General features: G+C 38.2%; 1 protein-coding gene across 1 annotated transcript in view; it reads right to left on the reverse strand.

Moving 5' to 3' along the window:
* MLF1 (myeloid leukemia factor 1) overlaps positions 1-19245 on the reverse strand; it is a 38518-nt gene extending 19273 nt beyond the window's left edge. Inside the window, exon 1 of the mRNA XM_081301210.1 lies at positions 19075-19245. Within this exon, the coding sequence (XP_081157336.1) occupies positions 19075-19121 (47 nt within the window). The 5' untranslated portion in view covers positions 19122-19245. The remainder of the gene's footprint in view (positions 1-19074) is intronic.
* Between the last annotated feature and the right edge of the window lie 1294 nt (positions 19246-20539).

The following is a 20539-nucleotide window of genomic DNA, read 5'->3' on the forward strand; positions in this document are numbered from 1 at the left end:
GATCACAAAACAAGACCCAACAATATGCTGCCTACAGGAGACGCATTTGATAGGAAAAGATATACATACACTGAAGGTGAAAGGTTGGGAAAAATCATTCCACTCATATGGACTGCGGAAACAAGCAGGAGTGTCCATACTCATATCAAATAAAATAGATTTCAAGCCAAAGTTAATCAAAAGAGATAAAGAGGGACACTGCATACTGCTCAAGGGAATCATAAATATACAATCATAAATATATATGCCCCAAACAATGGTGCAGCTATGTTCGTCAAGCAAACTCTTCTCAAGTTCAAGAGTCTAATAGACCACCATACAATAATCATGGGAGACTTCAACACACCTCTCTCACCACTGGGCAGATCTTCCAAACAAAAGTTGAATAAGGAAACTATAGAACTCAATAACACAATTAACAACCTAGACTTAATTGACATATATAGAATATACCACCCAACATCAAGCAGTTACACTTTTTTCTCAGCAGCACATGGATCCTTCTCAAAAATAGATCATATATTATGTCACAGGGCAACTCTTAGACAATATAAAGGAGTAGAGATAATACCATGCATCTTATCTGATCATAATGGAATGAAACTGAAAATCAACGATAAAAGAAGGAAGGAAAAATCATGCATCACTTGGAGAATGAACAATAGGTTACTGAATGATCAATAGGTTATAGAAGACATTAAGGAGGAAATTAAAAACTTCTTAGAGTTAAATGAAAACATAGACACAACATATTGGAATCTATGGGACACATTGAAAGCAGTTCTAAGAGGAAAATTCATTGTTTGGAGCTCAGTCCTTAAAAAAAGAAAAAAAACCAACAAATAAATGATCTCATACTTCATCTCAAAATCCTAGAAAAAGAAGAGCAAAACAACAGCAAAAGAAGTAGAAGGCAAGAAATAATTAAAATCAGAGCTGAAATTAATGAAATCAAAACAAAAGAAACAATTGAAAAAATTGACAAAACTAAAAGTTGGTTCTTTGAAAAAATAAATAAAATCGACAGACCCTTAGCCATGCTAACGAAGAGAGGAAGAGAGAGAACCCAAATTACTAGCATACGGGATGAAAAAGGCAATATCACAACAGACACTTCAGAAATACAGAAGATAATCAGAAATTATTTTGAATCCTTATACTCCAATAAAATAGAAGATAGTGAAGGCATAGATAAATTTCTTAAGTCATATGATCTGCCCAGATTGAGTCAGGAAGATATAGACAACCTAAACAGACCAATATCAATTGAGGAAATAGAAGAAACCATCAAAAGACTACCAACTAAGAAAAGCCCAGGACCAGACGGGTATACAGCAGAGTTTTACAAAACCTTTAAAGAGGAACTAACACCAATACTTTTCAAGATATTTCAGGAAATAGAAAAAGAGGGAGAACTTCCAAATACATTCTACGAGGCCAACATCACCCTGATGCCTAAACCAGACAGAGACACTTCAAAGAAAGAAAACTACAGACCTATATCTCTAATGAACCTAGATGCAAAAATCCTCAATAAAATTCTGGCAAATCAGATTCAAAAACATATAAAAAAAATTATACACCATGATCAAGTAGGATTCATCCCTGGGATGCAAGGCTGGTTCAATATACAGAGATCAATAAATGTTATTCACCACATCAATAGACTTAAAAATAAGAACCATATGATCATCTCGATAGATGCAGAAAAAGCATTCGACAAAGTACAGCATCCCTTTATGTTCAAAACACTAGAAAAATTAGGGATAACAGGATCATACCTCAACATTGTAAAAGCAATCTATGATAAGCCACAGGCCAGCATCATTCTGAATAGAGAAAAATTGTAGGCATTCCCTCTAAGATCTGGTACAAGACAGGGATGCCCTCTCTCACCACTTCTATTTAACATAGTCCTCGAAATACAGGCCAGAGCAATTAGACGAAAGAAATTAAAGGCATAAAAATAGGAAAAGAAGAACTTAAATTATCACTATTTGCAGATGATATGATTCTATACCTAACAGACCCAAAAGGGTCTACAAAGAAACTATTAGAGCTAAGAAATGAATTCAGCAAAGTGGCAGGATATAAAATCAACACACATAAATCAAATGCATTCCTGTATATCAGCAACAAATCCTCTGAAACGGAAATGAGGACAACTACTCCATTCACGATATCCTCAAAAAAAATAAAATACATGGGAATCAACCTAACAAAAGAGGTGAAAGACCTATACAATGAAAACTACAGAATCCTAAAGAGAGATATAGAAGAAGACCTCAGAAGATGGAAAAATATACCCTGTTCATGGATAGGCAGAACTAACATCATCAAAATGGTGATATTACCAAAAGTTCTCTATAGGTTTAATGCAATGCCAATCAAAATCCCAACGGCATGTCTTGTAGAAATAGAGAAAGCAATCATGAAATTCATATGGAAAAATAAAAGACCCAGAATAGCAAAAACAATGCTAAGCAGGAAGTGTGAATCAGGTGGTATAGCGATACCAGACTTCAAACTATACTACAGAGCAATAGTAACAAAAACAGCATGGTACTGGTACCAAAACAGGCGGGTGGACCAATGGTACAGAATAGAGGACACAGAAACCAACCCACAAAACTACAACTTTCTCATATTTGATAAAGGGGCTAAAAGCATGCAATGGAGGAAGGATAGCATCTTCAACAAATGGTGCTGGGAAAACTGGAAATCCATATGCAACAAAATGAAACTGAATCCCTTTCTCTCGCCATGCACAAAGTTAACTCAAAATGGATCAAGGAGCTTGATATCAAATCAGAGACACGGCATCTGATAGAAGAAAAAGTTGGCTACGACCTACATACTGTGGGGTCGGGCTCCAAATTCCTCAATAGGACACCCATAGCACAAGAGTTAACATCTAGAATCAACAAATGGGACTTACTCAAACTAAAAAGTTTTTTCTCAGCAAAAGAAACAATAAGAGAGGTAAATAGGGAGCCTACATCATGGGAACAAATCTTTACTCCTCACACTTCAGATAGAGCCCTAATATCCAGAGTATATAAAGAACTCAAAAAATTAGACAATAAGATAACAAATAACCCAATCAACAAATGGGCCAAGGACCTGAACAGACACTTCTCAGAGGAGGACATACAATCAATCAACAAGTACATGGAAAAATGCTCACCATCGCTAGCAGTCAGAGAAATGCAAATCAAAACCACCCTAAGATACCATCTCACTCCAGTAAGATTGGCAGCCATTATGAAGTCAAACAACAACAAGTGCTGGTGACGATGTGGGGAAAAGGGTACACTTGTACATTGTTGGTGGGACTGCAAATTGGTGCAGCCAATTTGGAAAGCAGTATGGAGATTTCTTGGAAAGCTGGGAATGGAACCACCATTTGACCCAGCTATTCCCCTTCTCGGTCTATTCCCTAAAGACCTAAAAAGAGCATACTACAGGGACACTGCTACATCGATGTTCATAGCAGCACAATTCACAATAGCAAGACTGTGGAAGCAACCTAGATGCCCTTCAATAGACGAATGGATAAAAAAAATGTGGCATTTATACACAATGGAGTATTACTCTGCATTAAAAAAATGACAAAATCATAGAATTTGCAGGGAAATGGATGGCATTAGAGCAGATTATGCTAAGTGAAGCTAGCCAAGCCCTAAAAAACAAATGCCAAATGTCTTCTTTGATATAAGGAGAGTAACTAAGAACAGACTAGGGAAGAAGAGCAAGAGAAGAAGACCAACATTAAACAAGGATGAGAGGTGGGAGGGAAAGGGAGAGAGAAGGGAAATTGCATGGAAATGGAAGGAGACCCTCAGGGTTATACAAAATTACATACAAGAGGAAGTGAGGGGAAAGGGAAAAATAATACAAGGGGGAGGAATGAATTACAGTAGAGGGGGTAGAGAGAGAAGAGGGGAGGGGGGATAGTAGAGGATAGGAAAGGCAGTAGAATACATCAGACACTAGAATGTCAATATGTAAATCAATGGAAGTGTAACTGATGTGATTCTGCAATCTGTATATGGGGTAAAAATGGGAGTTCATAACCCACTTGAATCAAAGTGTGAAATATGATATAACAAGAACTATGTAATGTTTTGAACAACCAACAATAAAAAAAAGAAAAGAAAACAACAACTATCCTTATAAATGTAAATTTGACCTTTTCAATCTGGGTCCCAAAGACTTCAGCCTTTCATCAGTCCTAACAGTGACCTTCAGACTGTCCTTTGGGTGTGCGCTATACTGCCTACCTGAGCCTTCCTTGTCACATCTTCTCAGAACCAGTCTTTCTTGCTCCCTTAAGTCTGTGTTACATATTGGAGGAAAATTCTAGTATTTCCCAGTGTACTAATTCACTTTTTGGTGATGAACATTCTTGCTTCTGAACCCACTTTTATTTACTTATTTATTTTAATATTATTATTTTTTTTGAGAGAGAGAGGGGATTTTTTTTAACATTTATTTTTTAGTTTTCAGTGGATACAATATCTTCATTTTATTTTTTATGTGGTGCTGAGGATCAAACCCATTCTCCCTGCATGCCAGGCGAGCACGCTACCGCTTGAGCCACATCCCCAGCCTCTCACTTTTATTTTTTAAATTTAAAACAAAATTTTAATTCCTGGAATTCTCGTTCTTATTAAATGTCTACAGTATCGTCTGACATCTCAGAAGATACTCCACATTTATCCACAAGTTTAACCCTCTGGCGCTCTTTTCTCCTCCACTAACATCCAGGTTGCCATCTGTTTTCATGTCCTTCACTAAAGAGCTGACTTCACGATTCCTGTCCCCTGGGTATGCGTTGTAACAAGTTCTTGGTTTTCTTTTATCTGAAAATATTCATTTCACCATTTTTTCTTCTCCTTCTATTTTATTTATTTACTTTTGGTACTGAACCTAGGGGTACTCTACCACTGAGCTGCATCACCAATCCTCTTTATATATTTTGTTTTGAGACAGGGTCTGGGTGAGTTGCTAAGGCTGGCCTGGAACCCGGGATCCTCCTGTCTCAGGCTCCCCCCAAGGTGATGGAATTATAGGCACCATTTCCTCTTGAAAGATATTTTCATGAGGCAAGTGGACTTTTTTTCCATTCCACACTTTGAAGACTACTTCAGCCTCTGCTATCTTGCTGTTTCTGGTAAGATATCAAAAGTGCTTGATTCAAAATGTCTTTCTGTTACATCCAATTGATGTATTGTTTTCCAGATTTTTTTCTTCATCACTTCCTTTTAGAAGTCTGAAAATAATGGACCTACACCTGGTTTCCTTATGTTTGTCTTGTTTCGAGTTCTCTTACAGCTTCTCAACTCTCTAATCTAGTCATTTCCACTATTATTACAACTACTTTTTATACCCTATTCTTTCTCCTCCGGTAACATCTAATGTTAGACAACATTCCAATATTCTGCTAGAGACTCCTAAGGATCATCATCTTCTCCCCAACCCTAAGTTTTCTTTTTCTGGCTTTCAGGTTAATTCACATTTAGATTAACTACATATCTCCAAGTTTACTGACTTTTCTTGTAATCTCCTTTCTGTTTAGCCCATCTAGAGGATTTTTTCTTATATTTTCACTTCTAAAATTTTTATTTAGTGTGTATGTATCAATTGTTTTATATGTATATAATTTCACTTCTTTTACTGAGATTTTGTATCTTTTCACTCATTGCAAGCATATATTCCTTTACATCATTAAGCAAAATTATAATAAATGCTTTAAAATTCTTGTCTGTTGATTCTAATACATGAGTCACTTCAGGTAAGTCTCTATTGATTATCTCTTATCTGGAGAATATCTTTTATCTGTTTCTTTGCTAAGTAATTTTGAACTTTATCTGTACATTGTGGCTACTATTTTGTAGAAGATCTAGATTTTGCTATATTCTTTAGAAGTATTGAATTTTATTTTAAGCAGAAAATTAATCTGGTTAGCCCTAAAAGTTCTGTATTAAATGACAGCAAAAATCACTCTGAGTGCTCTTTGAGTCTGTTCCATACACAGGTAGTTTAGCTTAATATTTTATTCATAGTATTTGGTGTTTATCCTCTCTGGTTCTTTCTTTTTTCTTTTCTTTTCTTTGTTTTTTTTTTTTACTAATCTGTTCAGCAAATTTATATCTTTATTTTTTTTAATGTGGTGCTGAGGATTGAACCAGTGCTCACACATGTTAGGCAAGTGCTCTACCACTGGAACCACAGTTGCAACCCTTGGTTCTTTCCTTTTTGGGATCCCCTCCTCTACCTTTCAGTGACTGTGTTATACTGAACTCTGTCCTTGATTTTTGAACCAGACTGAGTCTTCCAGTAGAGTTCCAGCCATTCTCCGTGGAGGAGATGGGGTACGCCTCAGGCTAGAGTTGTCTTATCCTTTTTCTAACTGTGCAGACCTCTACAGTATGTCTCTGCTTTTGGTCATTTTCTAGTACATTCTTCAGAAAATTTTTTATATTGTAAGCTGGAATTATTGTGTTAAATCCACAAGAACAGTGATCTAACTGAAACTTTCAGAGCCACATGAGAAACAAAATTCACTTGAGAACTATCCCTTTGCAGAGCCTTGTTCTGCTAATTGACTTCTTGGGGCTGAGGCTGTGGCTCAGTGGCAAAGCACTTGCCTAGCATGTGTGAGGCACTGGGTTTGATCCTTAGCACCGCATACAAAAATAAATAAAATAAAGGCATGCTGCCTGTCTACAACTACAAATTTTTTTTAAGTGTTACTTCTTCTGATTAATTAGTATAGCTCATCTTTCATGGCATGTTAGGTAAAACTCAGCTGAGAATCCATCTGGCCCTAGGCTTTTCTTTGTTGGAATAAGTAGTTTTAATAGTTGCATCAATTTCATCAATTTATATTAAGTTTTCTATATCCTCATAGTTCAATTTGTCATGTCTTCAGAAATCTGCTGATATCTTTGAGAGTTTTTAGCTTATTACAGTATAAATTTTCAAAAGGGTTTCTAATGATCTTTTGGATTTCAGTAGTGTCTGTGATATCTCCTTTTTCATCTCTAATTTTATTAATTTGGGTCTTCATGTTGTTAGTTGGCTAAGGGTTTATCAATCTTGCTTATGCATTCAACTAACCCTTTTTTACTGATCATTTGTATTTTTTCCTCTGACTTTAACTATTTCCTATCTATTGATTTTGGTGTGAGTTTGTTCCTAGGGCTTTGGGGTGTAAGGTGAGATTATTTGACATTTATTTTTTTAATGTAGGAACTCAGTGCTATCAATTTTTCTTTTAAAACTGCCTTTATACTGCCCTGAGATTTTGATGTGTTGTATCTCGATTCTCATTTTGTTTCAAAGAATTGTTTTAAAATTTCTTCTGATTTCCTATTGCTACTCATTTATCATTCAAAAGAGTATTTATTTAATCTCCAGGTGTTAGAGATTTGAATTTTTATCTTATCACTGATTTCTCATTTTATTCCATTATTATCTGATAGGATGTATGAAATCATGTCTAATTTTTTTGCATTTACTAAGATTTGCTTTGTACACTGAAGTATTATCTATTTTAAAGAACATTCTATATTCTGCTAAAAAGAAAGTAAATTCAGTTGTCAGTGGATGAAATAGTCTATAGATGTCTGTTAGGTCCATCTGATTAATAATATTTTTTAGTTCTCAAGAGTCTTTACTTATATTATGTCTGGATGATCTATTTACTAGAGAGTTGTGTTGAAATCATCCAGTATACCATGTTGGGGTCTATTTGATTCATTATATTGAGAAAGATTTGTTGTGTGTATGTATATTCACTGTTGCTTGGGGCATATTTACAATCATTGAATCTTGTTGGATGATTCTATTAACCAGTATTAAGGGACCTTCTTAGTCTCTTCTAATTAATTCTGGCTTGAAGTCTACTTTGTTAGGAGAACAGCCACTCCTGCTTGTTTAGGGTATCATTTTCCCATTCATTCACCTTCAGTCTGTGGATATCTTTATAAGGCAAGTCTCTTGCAAACAACACATGGTTGGGTCTTGCTTTTTTAATCCAATCTGCCAATCTATATCTTTTGACTGAAGTGTTTAGACTATTTACAGTAAATATTATCATAGAGATTATTTTTATTTCCTGCCATTTTGACTTATTTCTAATGCTTAATTCAGACTTGATTCTCCTTTCATAGACTATGCAATTCATCCCTATGCTGGCTTTCATTTTTATTTTTCATTCCTTCCGCATGAAATATTTCATTGAGTATGTTTTTGTAGTGAAGGCTTAGTGGTTATGATTTTTTACTTTCCACTCAACATTAAAAGTTTTTATTTCATCATCAATTCTGAAGGATAGTTTTTCTGGATTTTGTAATCTTGAAGATACCTGCTTTCTTTCAGGTCTTGGTAGATATTATTCCAAGCCCTTCTGGCTTTTAGAGTCTGGGTTGAGGAATCGATTAAAATCAGAATTTGCTTATCTCTAAATGTGATCTGTCATTTTTCTCTTGCAGCTTTTAAAAATCTATCCTCCTTCTATATATTAGGCATTATCATTGTAATGTGTCTGGGAGAGGATTTCTTTTGATCTTGTATATTTGGAATTCTTTATACATCTTGTATTTGAATTTCCATAATCTTTCCTAATATTTGGAAAGTGAAGAGATTGAGCATTTCTTTAGTTTGCACTTCAGAGTCTTTTTGTACCCTAATCATTCTTAAATTTGGTCTCTTGATGTTATCCCAAATTTCTTAAGTATTCTGGTCATGATCAACTTTTTTATTGTTGACATTATAGTTAAGATTATGTACTTTTTCTTCAAGGCCTGAAAATCTATCTTCAAAGTGGTCTAATCTATTTATGATGCTTCCTATTAAAATTAATTCTTAACTCAATAACTTGATTTATTGAGTCTTTCATTTCCAGCATTTCCAGTTAGTTCTTTTTAGAATCTCTACTTTTTACTAAAGTGATCTTATTACACTTCCTATATTTTTTTCTTTAATTTCACTCTTTATATCATCTTTTAGCTCTCTGAATAGTTCAAGTATGAACTTTCTAAATTCTTTCTCTGACATTTCCTCCATTGTGGTGTTAATGGGGTTAATTTTTTTATTGACATATTGTGGGCTGTTTGGGGTGGTTTGTTCCCTTGCTTTTTCATACTGTTTGTAGGTTTATCCATCTATTGGACTGATTATCACACTTCTTTTATCCAAGGGCCTAGTTATATGTTTCTTTCTCTTATGAGACCCGGGCTGGGCAAATATCCAGGTATTGATACTTTCACTCAATGTGTGTCTTCTGCTGTTCCCAATATTAGCACCATTTTGAGGTAAGTTACTGAACCCTATTTACTAAAATCACTTCAGAGAAAAGACATTCAATCTTAGGAAAATAACAAAAACTTGTTGATACTATTCTTCCCAGTTCCTCTAATCCAGATAGGAACTTGTAGTAAAGCTCTTTCCTGTCAGCTATTTTTTTACCACCTCCCTTCTGTGCTGTGGAGGAGTTGGGGATCACCACCTAGCTCCACTCTGCCATCTTCTGGAGTGGTAGCTAGTATTTTTACATAGATTACATCTGTAAGCAGTACAGCTTCAATAATTATTATTATACTTATTATCTAATGTTATGCCTTTAGAAAAAGCATTTCCTGGCTTTCAGGGTGCCTGGAATTTCCCCTATTGATCTTCTTGCACCTGCATAGGAGAGAAATCTGAGCCTCCTCAACACAGGAGAGGAAGCATATAAATGGCTCAAAGTTTTATGCTTCTGGTAAGATGCTAGCAATTTTTGTGTTTCAACAAATTAACACTTTCCAGCTGTTATTACTTGGGAATTTAATTTTTTAAATATGCTAAGGCAAAAACTATATTCCAAAAATTAAAACTTGAACTCAATTTGAGATTTTTGAAAGATGAATGTAAAAATTTGTTAAATAAAATGTTTCAAATGAACCAGTTCTATAGTTGAAGGCTGGTTATTAACAAGATAAAAATTATAGTTCTACTAAATTAATTTGTATATGAATATATTTAAATGAAGACATCAGAGTATTAGGTTTATTGAGATTATTATACATTTTACCCTTTCCCACTAAAACAGACCAATGTAATAAAGAATAAATTCTCTTTCACACACACACAAACACACACACATACACACACTCACACACATATATATGCACATACATACAAAGATAGAGATAAAATGCATACAAGAATCATAAGGTCATTTTTCATATAGCTCTGTGAAAGCTCACTTCTGGAGGTTGTCCTGAAGTTACAATATAAATTTACAACTCTCCAAGTCCACTGTCAAATAACGTCACACTGATTCAAGGGGCAAGTACATTCAAATAACCCCTTCCCTTGCTTGCATCACTGTTGTCATTCACCACATCATCAAACACATGTCATTACTCTGGAAAAACTTCCCTGTTAGATTAAAAAAAGGCTTTTACTTCCCTCACCTGTTCCCTATGCTCTTCCTTTGTGTATGTAGAGAAGAGTGTCTGACCTGTTTCATTTTCCTTTTCTCTGAAGATCTTCTATTGACATTTCTTGCTGGGCCAGTCTATGGGCAATAACTCCAGTTTTTGCTTGTCTAAAAAAATCTTTATTTCCACCTCACTTTTGAAGAAAAATTTTACATGATACAGAATTCTAGGTTTGTGGGTCTTTTCTCCTGACATCAAGTATTTCATGCCACCCTCTTCTTGTTTACATGGTTTCTGAGAAGTCAGGTAAAATTCATATTCTAATCTTCTTCAGGTAGGATGTTTTCCCTCTGGCTTCTTTCACCATGTTCTGTCTTTGATTTCCTGAGGGTCAAATATGATAACCTAGGTTCAGCATTTGGCATTTATCCTGCTTGGTGTTTGCCGAACTTCCTGGACCTGTGGTTTGATGTCTTTCATCAATCTGGAGAAATTCTTGGCTCTTGTTGCTACAAGTATTGCACCTGCTCCTTTCTTTTTCTTTGGCTTCTGCAGTTTCACTATACATAATACACCTTCTGTAGTTGCACCAACCAGTCTTTCGATATTGCTTTCTTCAGTCTCTGCTCCAGTCTCCTCAAGCTCAGTGACTCTTTCCTCAGCTGTGTTGGTCTACCAGTAAGCCCAGCAGAGGCATTCTTCTTTCTGTTAGTGTTTTTTTTTTTTTTTAATCTCTAACATTTCTCTTATCCCCCTTCAGAAGTTCCATCTCTCTGCTTTTGTCTGTTCTTGTTTGTTGCCTGCTTTACCTACTAAGGCCTTTAGCATATTACTCATAGTTTTTTAACTTCCTGGTCTGAGCACATCAATATCAATGCCACAGCCAATTCAGTTCAGAAGCTTGTTCAGCCTCTTCAAACCAATTTCTGCCTTCAGACCATGCCTACTGACTCTTTGCTGAAGGGTGTACTTGATATACTGAATGAAGGCCCATGGTGCCCAGCCCTTCGCTAAAGTATTGATGAGGTGGGGAGGCAGCAGTCATAAGACTGGGTCTCAGGCTTCTGTTAATCTGTGCCCTGGACACTCAGTGCCACCAATGGGTCTTGATCCTCCTTCAATGGGATAGGATAGCTGGAGAAGCTGGAGTTGGGTACCCCCACCATCCCATAGTTTAAAACTCTTTCTCCTGATCACAGGCCTTATTAAAAACAGAATGAGGGGCTGGGGTTGTGGTTCAGAGGTAGAGCGCTCACTAGCATGCGTGAGGCACTGGGTTCCATCCTCAGCACTGCATAAATATAAAATAAAAACATTGTGTCCACCTATAACTAAAAAATATTTAAAAAAAAAACAGAATGAGGGGGCTGGGGCTATGGCTCAACAGCAGAGTGCTTGCCTAGCATGCATGAGGCACTGGGTTCAATCCTCAGTACTACATAAAAATAAATTAAAAAGGCATTCTGTACATCTACAAATACCATAATAATAATAATAATAAAAACCAGAATGAGGTGGCTAATTTTAAGATGACTACTTTCCCAAACACCCTACCAGAACCAAGAGATTGTTCCCAATATTCACCAGAGCTCTAATGCATAAGACTCACAAAAGTGAGGGTCCAACACCCCATGATCCAGTCCTTCTCCAGCTTTTAACTCACCCTTGTTCACACTGAGCCCCAAACAAAGAAGGCACAGGTGTTTCTGACATGGTTTCTCGTTGTGGATTTCTGTTTAGGTGAGTTGTGAGCCTCTGTATTCGCCTGTGTCCACTTGCTGGGGCAGCTGGTCATCCTGTGATTGCACTTTGACGATCTAAGAAAAGCTGTTGTCTTCAGTGTGTGCAACTTTCAAGTTGCTGTCAGGATCAAGTGATGACCTCCCAGCTCCTCACGTCCTGAGCCCCCCACAATAGTTTAACAGATTGCCATCCCCAGACTTTCCACCTGTTAAAAATTGAAGAATCATTATTTGCTTTAGTCAGCTTTTTTGCTGCTGTGACTAAAGGACCCAACCAGCACAACTGTAGAGGAGGAAAACTTTATTTGAGGGCTCATGGTTTCAGAGGTCTTAGTTCATAGAAGGCCGGCTCCATTGGTCTGGGCTCAAGGTGAGGCTGAACATCATGGTGAGTGTGTGGCAGAGGGAAGCAGCTCAAATCATGGTGATCAGTAAGTAGAGTCTCCATTTTTGAGATACAAAACATATACCCCATATCCATACCCAATTCCCACCTCCTTCAACCATACCCAACCACTTCAGTTACCACTCAATTCCTATCAAGGATTGGGTTAAGACTTTTACAACCCCAATCATTTCTCCTCTAAACTTCTTGCATTGCCTCATATGTGAGCTTTTGGGGACATCTGACATCCAAACCATAACACTATTCTAGCAGAATCATAGGCAACTAGTGCTAAGAGAAAGTTGTGTCAACTTGCAAATGGAGTGGATCAACAGCACACAATGAAGAGCTCATGTTTCAGCATACTAGAGGGCAGAGAGGAAGCTGATTTGTGTTTCTGAAATCAAGACCTAAAGATCAAAAAGTTATGTTAAAATTAAGAAATCAAAATTTTGTCTATCTACCTATTTTTTATTTGAAGGTTCAAGTAGCTCTAAAAGTCATAAATGACTTGCTAAAGAACAATTTCTAATTCCCACTTCAAAAATAAGATTGCTAACAGTATTTGTTATACCTTTGTTGAACATGGGGTTAAGGGATTTCAGACCACTAATTTTAAGATGACAATTTAAGCTGTGCAGAGCTTCACTCACTGAACACACAGAGCTTTGAGTACATAACTAGTATAAAGGCTGTATTACTACTCTGTAGTTACTTAGGAAAACAGCCAACTTTTCTTTTAAATATGTGGATGAGATTCAACTGCAATGAAGAAAAATTCTTCAGGGAACACCAGATTTTGTTCTGTGAATAAGTGAGAATTAAACAGCTATTACTTTTCCACAAAATCATAAAATGTACTGAGTATTTCTCACTGCATTATAATTGGGCCACACATTCATCAACTAAATGTGACTAATTTAAAATGCTATCCAGGTTTTTGTTTAATAGGAGTAGACATACTCACACATACACTAAATATGTAAAATCATGTGAATTTGTGAGCAACATGAACAGAAGATCCACAAAAGTGGGTCAGGCCATTCTGGAAGAGCCAGTGGGCCTTCTAGAAGCTTCAGCTTGTCTACCAGAAGAGCTGCTGCTCATAGGTATGGTCATAAGGGTCTCTGCTCAAATTTAAATTCACTTTTCTCAAAGTAAAAATAGAACTTTTAAAAGCAAGAGGTTGATTTAATATTTTAAAATTTTAATCATTTGTTTTCTCAAATGAGAAATAGTATTTTATGTATTTCTCCCCCATTCACGTTATTTTTTGCACATAAGTATTTCATTATCCTAGGGCAGCCAATTGAAAATATCATGAGGCTTTAAGAAGTTCATATCTTACAACAGTTGTTTCATGTACATGAGCTAGTCTAAGGTAATAATCTGAAATTAGTTAGATTAATGTGAAAAATATTCTTTGTGTATCCAAACATTTGCAGACTCTAAAATCACACTTGAAAAAATAGCTAAAGATGAGGGAAGTGTGCATGGTATATACTGAGTAAACAGATATTTAACCTTAAAGTCGGATCTCAATGGGGAAGAATTCATATATGGAAAATAGAAACAAAATACACCTAGATAATAGGGTTGCATTATTTTCTTTACCAAACTTCCTATGGTTTTCAGACTTTCCATAAGCAAAATCAGCACAAACTTACTTTTCCTATCATCATGGCCAACCAAGTCTTTCAGGACTGGTGACACAAACTACAACCAAGCTCAAAGAAATCTGGTCCCAAATGTTCTTTCTACTCCATATTGTTTAACATCCAGATTATCTCACAAAGCAGGAAAATAAATTGTTGCCTCCCCCAAAATATGTCAAAACCCTTATCTTTTTTTTTTTTTTTGCAAATTATTAAAACACAAAAGTTACTGAATTGCTGTTCTTTTTAAGGACTGGTAATGTTTCCTTTCAGAATAAGTTCCTTTTTTAAAGATTCTATCACACACACATACACAAAATACATACTTTACCCAAGTTACAATTTTCTTTAGTGTGTATATAGCTATCTGTCCTTCTAAGTAAGAAAGCATTACTTCATTCCATAGGTTCTCAGATCACAGACATGACACTCCCATTCACTAAGGAGACTCCCTCCCTTCTACTGTACATAGTCCTGGTAAAAAGCTTGGCTAGAAGATTATAGCAGCTCTTGATCATAAAGAAGTGTTCCCTAGTTTGAAGTAGACTGATCCCTTAAAAAAAAAAAACTTGGATAATCCAAGTTTTGACATTAGAAATAATGTCCCAAATGAATAATTTACCTGAAATATTACTTCAATTAAAGACTAAGGATTATAGAGCTTCATTCTATGAAATAGAGTATTTTTTAAACATTTTTTTAAGTTGTAGCTGGACACAATACCATTATTAATTTATTTGTATGTGGTGCTGAGGATCAACCCCAATGTCTCACACATGCTGGGCAAGCACTCTACCACTGAGCCACAACCCCAGCCCTCAAATAGGATCTTGAAATTTGCAAAATTTACTTACAAAAAATTTCCATATCAAAATATTTCTGAAAAAATTACTGTAGATGCTGAAAGTCACAATAGCTACTGAGTTCTTAGCATAAAGCTGGACTTTGAAAATCACAGCCCTGTATTTTAGCTGAGTATTCTCCTTGCCTTTATTAAGCAATAGAATGAAAGGTGTCAAAATACTAATTAGAACCCAACTATAGCATCATTTTTGGGGGGAGGGATACTGGGGATTGAACTCAGGGCACTCGACCACTGAGCATGTCACATCCCAAGCCCTATTTTGTATTTTACTTAGAGACAGGGTCTCAGTGAGTTGCTTAATGCCTCACTTTTGCTGGGGGCTGGCTTTGAACACATGATCCTCCTGCCTCAGCCTCCTGAGCCTCTGGGATTACAGGCATGTGCCACCACACCAGGCCCAACTGTGACATCTTGGGAAAGGGCCCTCCTCAGACTGACTGGGAAAACATGGAAGCAAGCAGCCCTGAAAGCTGTGACTCCTTTATTTCCTGCTGTGAGAGTGCTCCCAGCCACCAGAACAGTCCATGCACCCTTGCACAAGGAGTGCACTCACTCTCAGCGCCATCAGTGCACAGGTTCTCCAATCAACAGTGTTCTCCAATCAACTCAGTCATCTCTATGGTGCACAAGAAATAGCAGAGGCTGGGGGTATGTGTATCTTAGCTCCTGTCAACCCAAAAACAACAGAAGCAACTCCTGAAAAAACCTATAGGGAACTTGGACCAAAGACTGGTCAGATCTCAATGTTATGCTCATATCAAGAGCTGGCTGGCTCAGTACCACAGTAACTGATTCCTAAAAAAATAAGGCAGATCCACTAGCCTGCTCTTTGCCTTCCATCTCTAACCAATATATGTAGTAACACAGCTATTCTTTGTAGATTTTCCTGTTCAGGAACTCATTTCTGTAGCTCATAAGATTCAAAGTTCACATTTCTATACCAGGTAGAAAAGTCTGGCTTATGCTAAATATATCTGAAGTTTTATAATCCACATTCTTGAGGGTATCATGATGCCAAAATCATTTTATCCTCAAATTAATTTTCCTGTCTATACATATCTAAACACGCGCACACACGGTTGTTAAAATTTAGCAAATACAAGTTTGATAGAAAGTAGTATTCTTGAGAGAAAATTACATGGCAGGAAGTGCTTAACACTTGTTCTTTTAACCAAATTACAATATTATTTAAGAAAGCATATTTGAAAATAAGGAAATTTTCTCATTGAAATAAATTCGGCTCCTGACATAATTAGATACACAAGTTTTTTTTTCTAAGTCCCAAATACACAGTAAAACATTAAACATCAAATTTTAAACTATTATTTTAAAAGTTTCCCTTTTTTCTTCTTTCTTTTTTAGTTGTTGATGGACAGTATGCCTTTATTTTATTTGCTTATTTTTGAAAGTGGTGCTAAGGATCGAACCCAGTGCCTCACACATGCGAGGCAAGCACTCTAACACTGAGACCAGCCCTGGCCCAAAAGTTTTCCTTTAATTTTCTGATAAACAAATTGTTTAATATATACTATTATGAGAAGGTAAACATTGAAACTGGATATATTTGAATTCAAAAGTACAGAGGGTTTTTTATTCAAATCTTTTAAACATTTAATAATCTGACTATTATCTGACTATCATATTTTATTAATCTATCTCTATTTTGTTAGAAACTAATAATTCTAATTTTATTTCCAAGAAGTCAATGTATTTTTGTCTATTTTTAAATAATTAGTAAGTTAGTAGAATGTGCTTGACTAGGCTCAACTGTGAACTAATGGATTACGTAGAAAATGGTAGTGCTCTCATTAGAAAATGCCAACATTAATGGCATTTTTGAATGCAAATAGTAATTACTTTCAGCAACCAACAAAATACTACAAATTAACTACAAGACAGAGAGTGAAGGACACCAGATCACCACTGAACAGCTTTTATTAAATACTCTCCCTGTTAAGTTCTCCACTAGGGAATCAAAAGGTCACTATAATGCTCACAACCCAGGCAGTATCTATATGAAAATGGTGGACACAGGATATGCGTTCCACTTCTCTTGTATGTTCTTATGGTCAGTGGATTATTTAACATGTTTGCCACGTCTAAATTCCTTGTGTTTTAACTCATCAAAGTAATGGATACTCATTTCATTTGGGGTTAGGATAAAAAGGGTGAGTCAAATGAAAGATTATCTGAGATAAAATATAAATTCATTCTTTTTCCTGTATCCACAAGTGTGTTTACTTTATGTATAATTAAAGAAAAGAAATTGCAAGCATGAAATTGCTTTTGTAAAGTCAATCACAATCCTGTTATCCTACTTTCTGATATGGCTGCCTGCTTTTGAAGGCAGCTACAGAAAGTGAAGAAAGCCCCACTCAAGGTAGTTGATAGCTTTCTCCTGCTCAGCACAGAGAAGAGTGTTCTTTGATGCATGCCTACTATTTGTGGTCTGTTACTATTCCTGACTCTGAATCTCAACCATGGCTTTGCCCTGAAGGACTCACCCAACACTTAAATTACACTTCTGCTAGACATTTGAAAGGAGACTTAATTACATTCATGGCTTAATTAAGGTCATTGCTCCTTTTCTTACAATCAGGGATACAATGCAACTCAAACTGTTCACTGAACTGATGTCACATTTGCATAAGAATTATTCAATGGCTGAACTAATAATCTACGGATAGTTTTTTCTTTAAAAACAAAATTTAAAAACCTGAGCAGCAAGCTGTAATATTTCAACCTTAAAAAAAAGCCCTGGGTTGGCAAGCCTAAACCAGAGAGATGATAGTAAGTCAGCTATTGTCTCTGCTCTCTCCTTAGAAAGAGCTTTCATCCTTAGTTCTTTTCCATTCCTATTGCTCAAAAATTAACTATTTGAATTTTAATGAAATTAAAGAAATTAGGTTTTTCATGTTAAAAAAAAAAAAGTTCCCTAAGCTAGACAAAATTCAATAATCAAAATAAATTAGGACAAAGTCAAAATTCAAACTGGCAAAACACTTGGGCAAAAAAGCATCACAAAGCTAGCTATCTTGAGTATCCAATTAGAGGATGTTATGGCCAAAGGAAGAATTAAAAAAAAAAATGGATCCTAGTGAAACTTAACTCCAGATGCCTTCTTCCTGGGGCATGCCATTACTCCCCTGGAAACCACTCACAAAGTAATCGCTCTTGTTCACCCAGGTATTGGATGTCCACTTATGTGCCCTACTGGGACTTTTGAAAGGGGTCCCTTTTCCAAACTGGGCTAGCTTTGTGAGCAAGGCGACCAAAGAAACAAACAGTGCACCTAGCAACCTGCACCTAGCACCTGAGGCTCTGGTCACAACCTACTCACACCAAGCAAGTAGCCATAAAACGTCCCCAATTTAAGAGCTCTTCGGGTCCTAAGAGATGTTCCCAGCCAGGATTCGCAGAAAAAGTGGTCGCGAAAAGGTGCTGAGAGCCTAGTTCTCGCCAGCAGCTGCGCCCGCGTCACCTACAGGGCCCCGCACTTGCCTAGGCAAATCTGCTCGAGGTCAGGGCAGTCTGGTGACCAGTCCGAGCGCAGTCCGCACCCACGAGCGCTCCCGCCCGGCCGCGTGCCTCGGACCCTGCGGTCCCCACGCCCCCGAGTCCTCCTCTCCCCTCGCCCCAAGACCCTGCGGTCCTCAGCCCTCTCGCCCCGCGCCCCGGACCCTCCCCGCTCCGCGCCCAGACCCTCATGGGTCCCGCGCCCCAAGATCCTCCCCTCATCGTCCCACGCCCCAAAGTCCTCCCGTCCCGCTCGGCGACCCTAGAGCCTGTGGTCTTCGGCCCTCTTGGCCTTCGCGTCCGCTTATCCCGCCCCGCGCCCCCACGTCCTCTCTGCGACCCCGGACCTTTAGGTCCTCAGCCTCCTGGCTCCCGAGTCCCCGGACCCTCCCCGCCTCGCGCCCAGACCCTCCAGGTCTCCGCGTCCTTTCTTCCCCGAGCCCCAATTCCCTCCCTTCTTTCCAGGTCCGACACTCACGAGAAAAAGGGGTCGTCCTCGAAGCCGTTGTTCAGCATCCTGAACATCCTGGCAGCCGCCGGCGCGGCGGACGCGGACGCGGACGCGGACGCGGACGCGAACGCGGACTGGCTGGAAAACGGCGACCCCGCCGCGCCCGCGCGCAGCTCCCAGCCCGCGACGCTCTGAGCTACTGGGGCCCCTAGCCTGGGAGAGCGCGAGCCGGGATGCCCTCCCATTGGACGCGGCCAGTTGCGTCACAAAGAGGGCGTGGCAAGTGCGCTGCCTTGGCAACCAGAGCCGCACTTGTGAGGGAGATGTGGGACAAGGCGGCCTATCATTGGACGATGTTCGTGACATCATAAGGGGCGGACCCCGCGCCGCCATGGCAACTGAGGCCGCTTTACGGGGTGGTAGCTGCCAGGCTCCGCGGCTCTGTGCCCCGATGCCCTCAGGGTGCCCGCTTCGCGCCCTCGTAGACCGCCAAAGCCTCTTCGGCCGTGGGGGCAGGCACGCTTGGGACTGGCTGGCAGTTGAGGCCAACCATCGACCGCGCTCCGTGCCCGCTGAGGAAACACGTGCTCAGAGCCCTGGAGCTCAGTCTGCAAGGGGTGCGCTCGCTCCCGAAGAAAACGGGGAGGTGTCAGTCACATTTCACAAATTTGCCCTTAGTGAGTCTAATCCCAGAGCATATTTCCCAGGGAGCGAACCGTTTGAGCCATGTTGTAGACGTGGGATCAAAAAGCAAAAGAGAAAGGTGCCCTCTTTTGGTCCTCTCAGGTCTGTTCCAAGGACCATATGTCATTTTGAAACCGTTAAAAAGTCTCTGGTGTTAAAAAAAGAAGAAAAGTAAGAAAGAAAAGAGAAAAAAAGAAAGTATGGCATTTACCGGTAAATGGATGGAGCTGAAGAATATCACGCTAAGAAAATAAGCTAGTCCCCAAAACCAAAGGCCAAATGTTTTCTCTAATATGCAGATACTAATTCACGATGAGGGGAGATGGGGCTAGGGAAGAATAGTTACTTTGGATTAGATAGAGGGGAGGGGGAGTATGGAGGTAGGAAGGATATGAATGAATCGGACATTATTACCCTATGTACATGTATGATAACATGACGGATGTGATTCTACACGTACAACCAAAGTATGAGAAATCATTATACTCCATTTATGTAGGATGTGTCAAAAAAAAGTCTCCAGCATTCCTTAACCTAACAGCAGGATTAAGAAACAAGGGCTTGCAGGGCAGGAAGCCCTATCTAACTGAAATTCCATTACTATGTATTTTTGTTTTCATTGTTTTTATGAAGGAGACTTCATTTATGTCTAGAAAACTCATTTTGATTTTGAAGCAGTAGTATTCAAAAATTGATACTGCATTTGAGGCTAGGCTTTAAAAATTTTAGTGAAAAAGTGATCTGACTTAAATAATGCAGGTGGTGGCTGGGATGTAGCTCAGTGCTTGCCTGGCATACTCAAGGCCTG

The sequence above is a fragment of the Spermophilus citellus genome (assembly GCF_964194105.1).
Source record: "Spermophilus citellus genome assembly, chromosome: 7".
Classification (NCBI taxonomy): domain Eukaryota; kingdom Metazoa; phylum Chordata; class Mammalia; order Rodentia; family Sciuridae; genus Spermophilus; species Spermophilus citellus.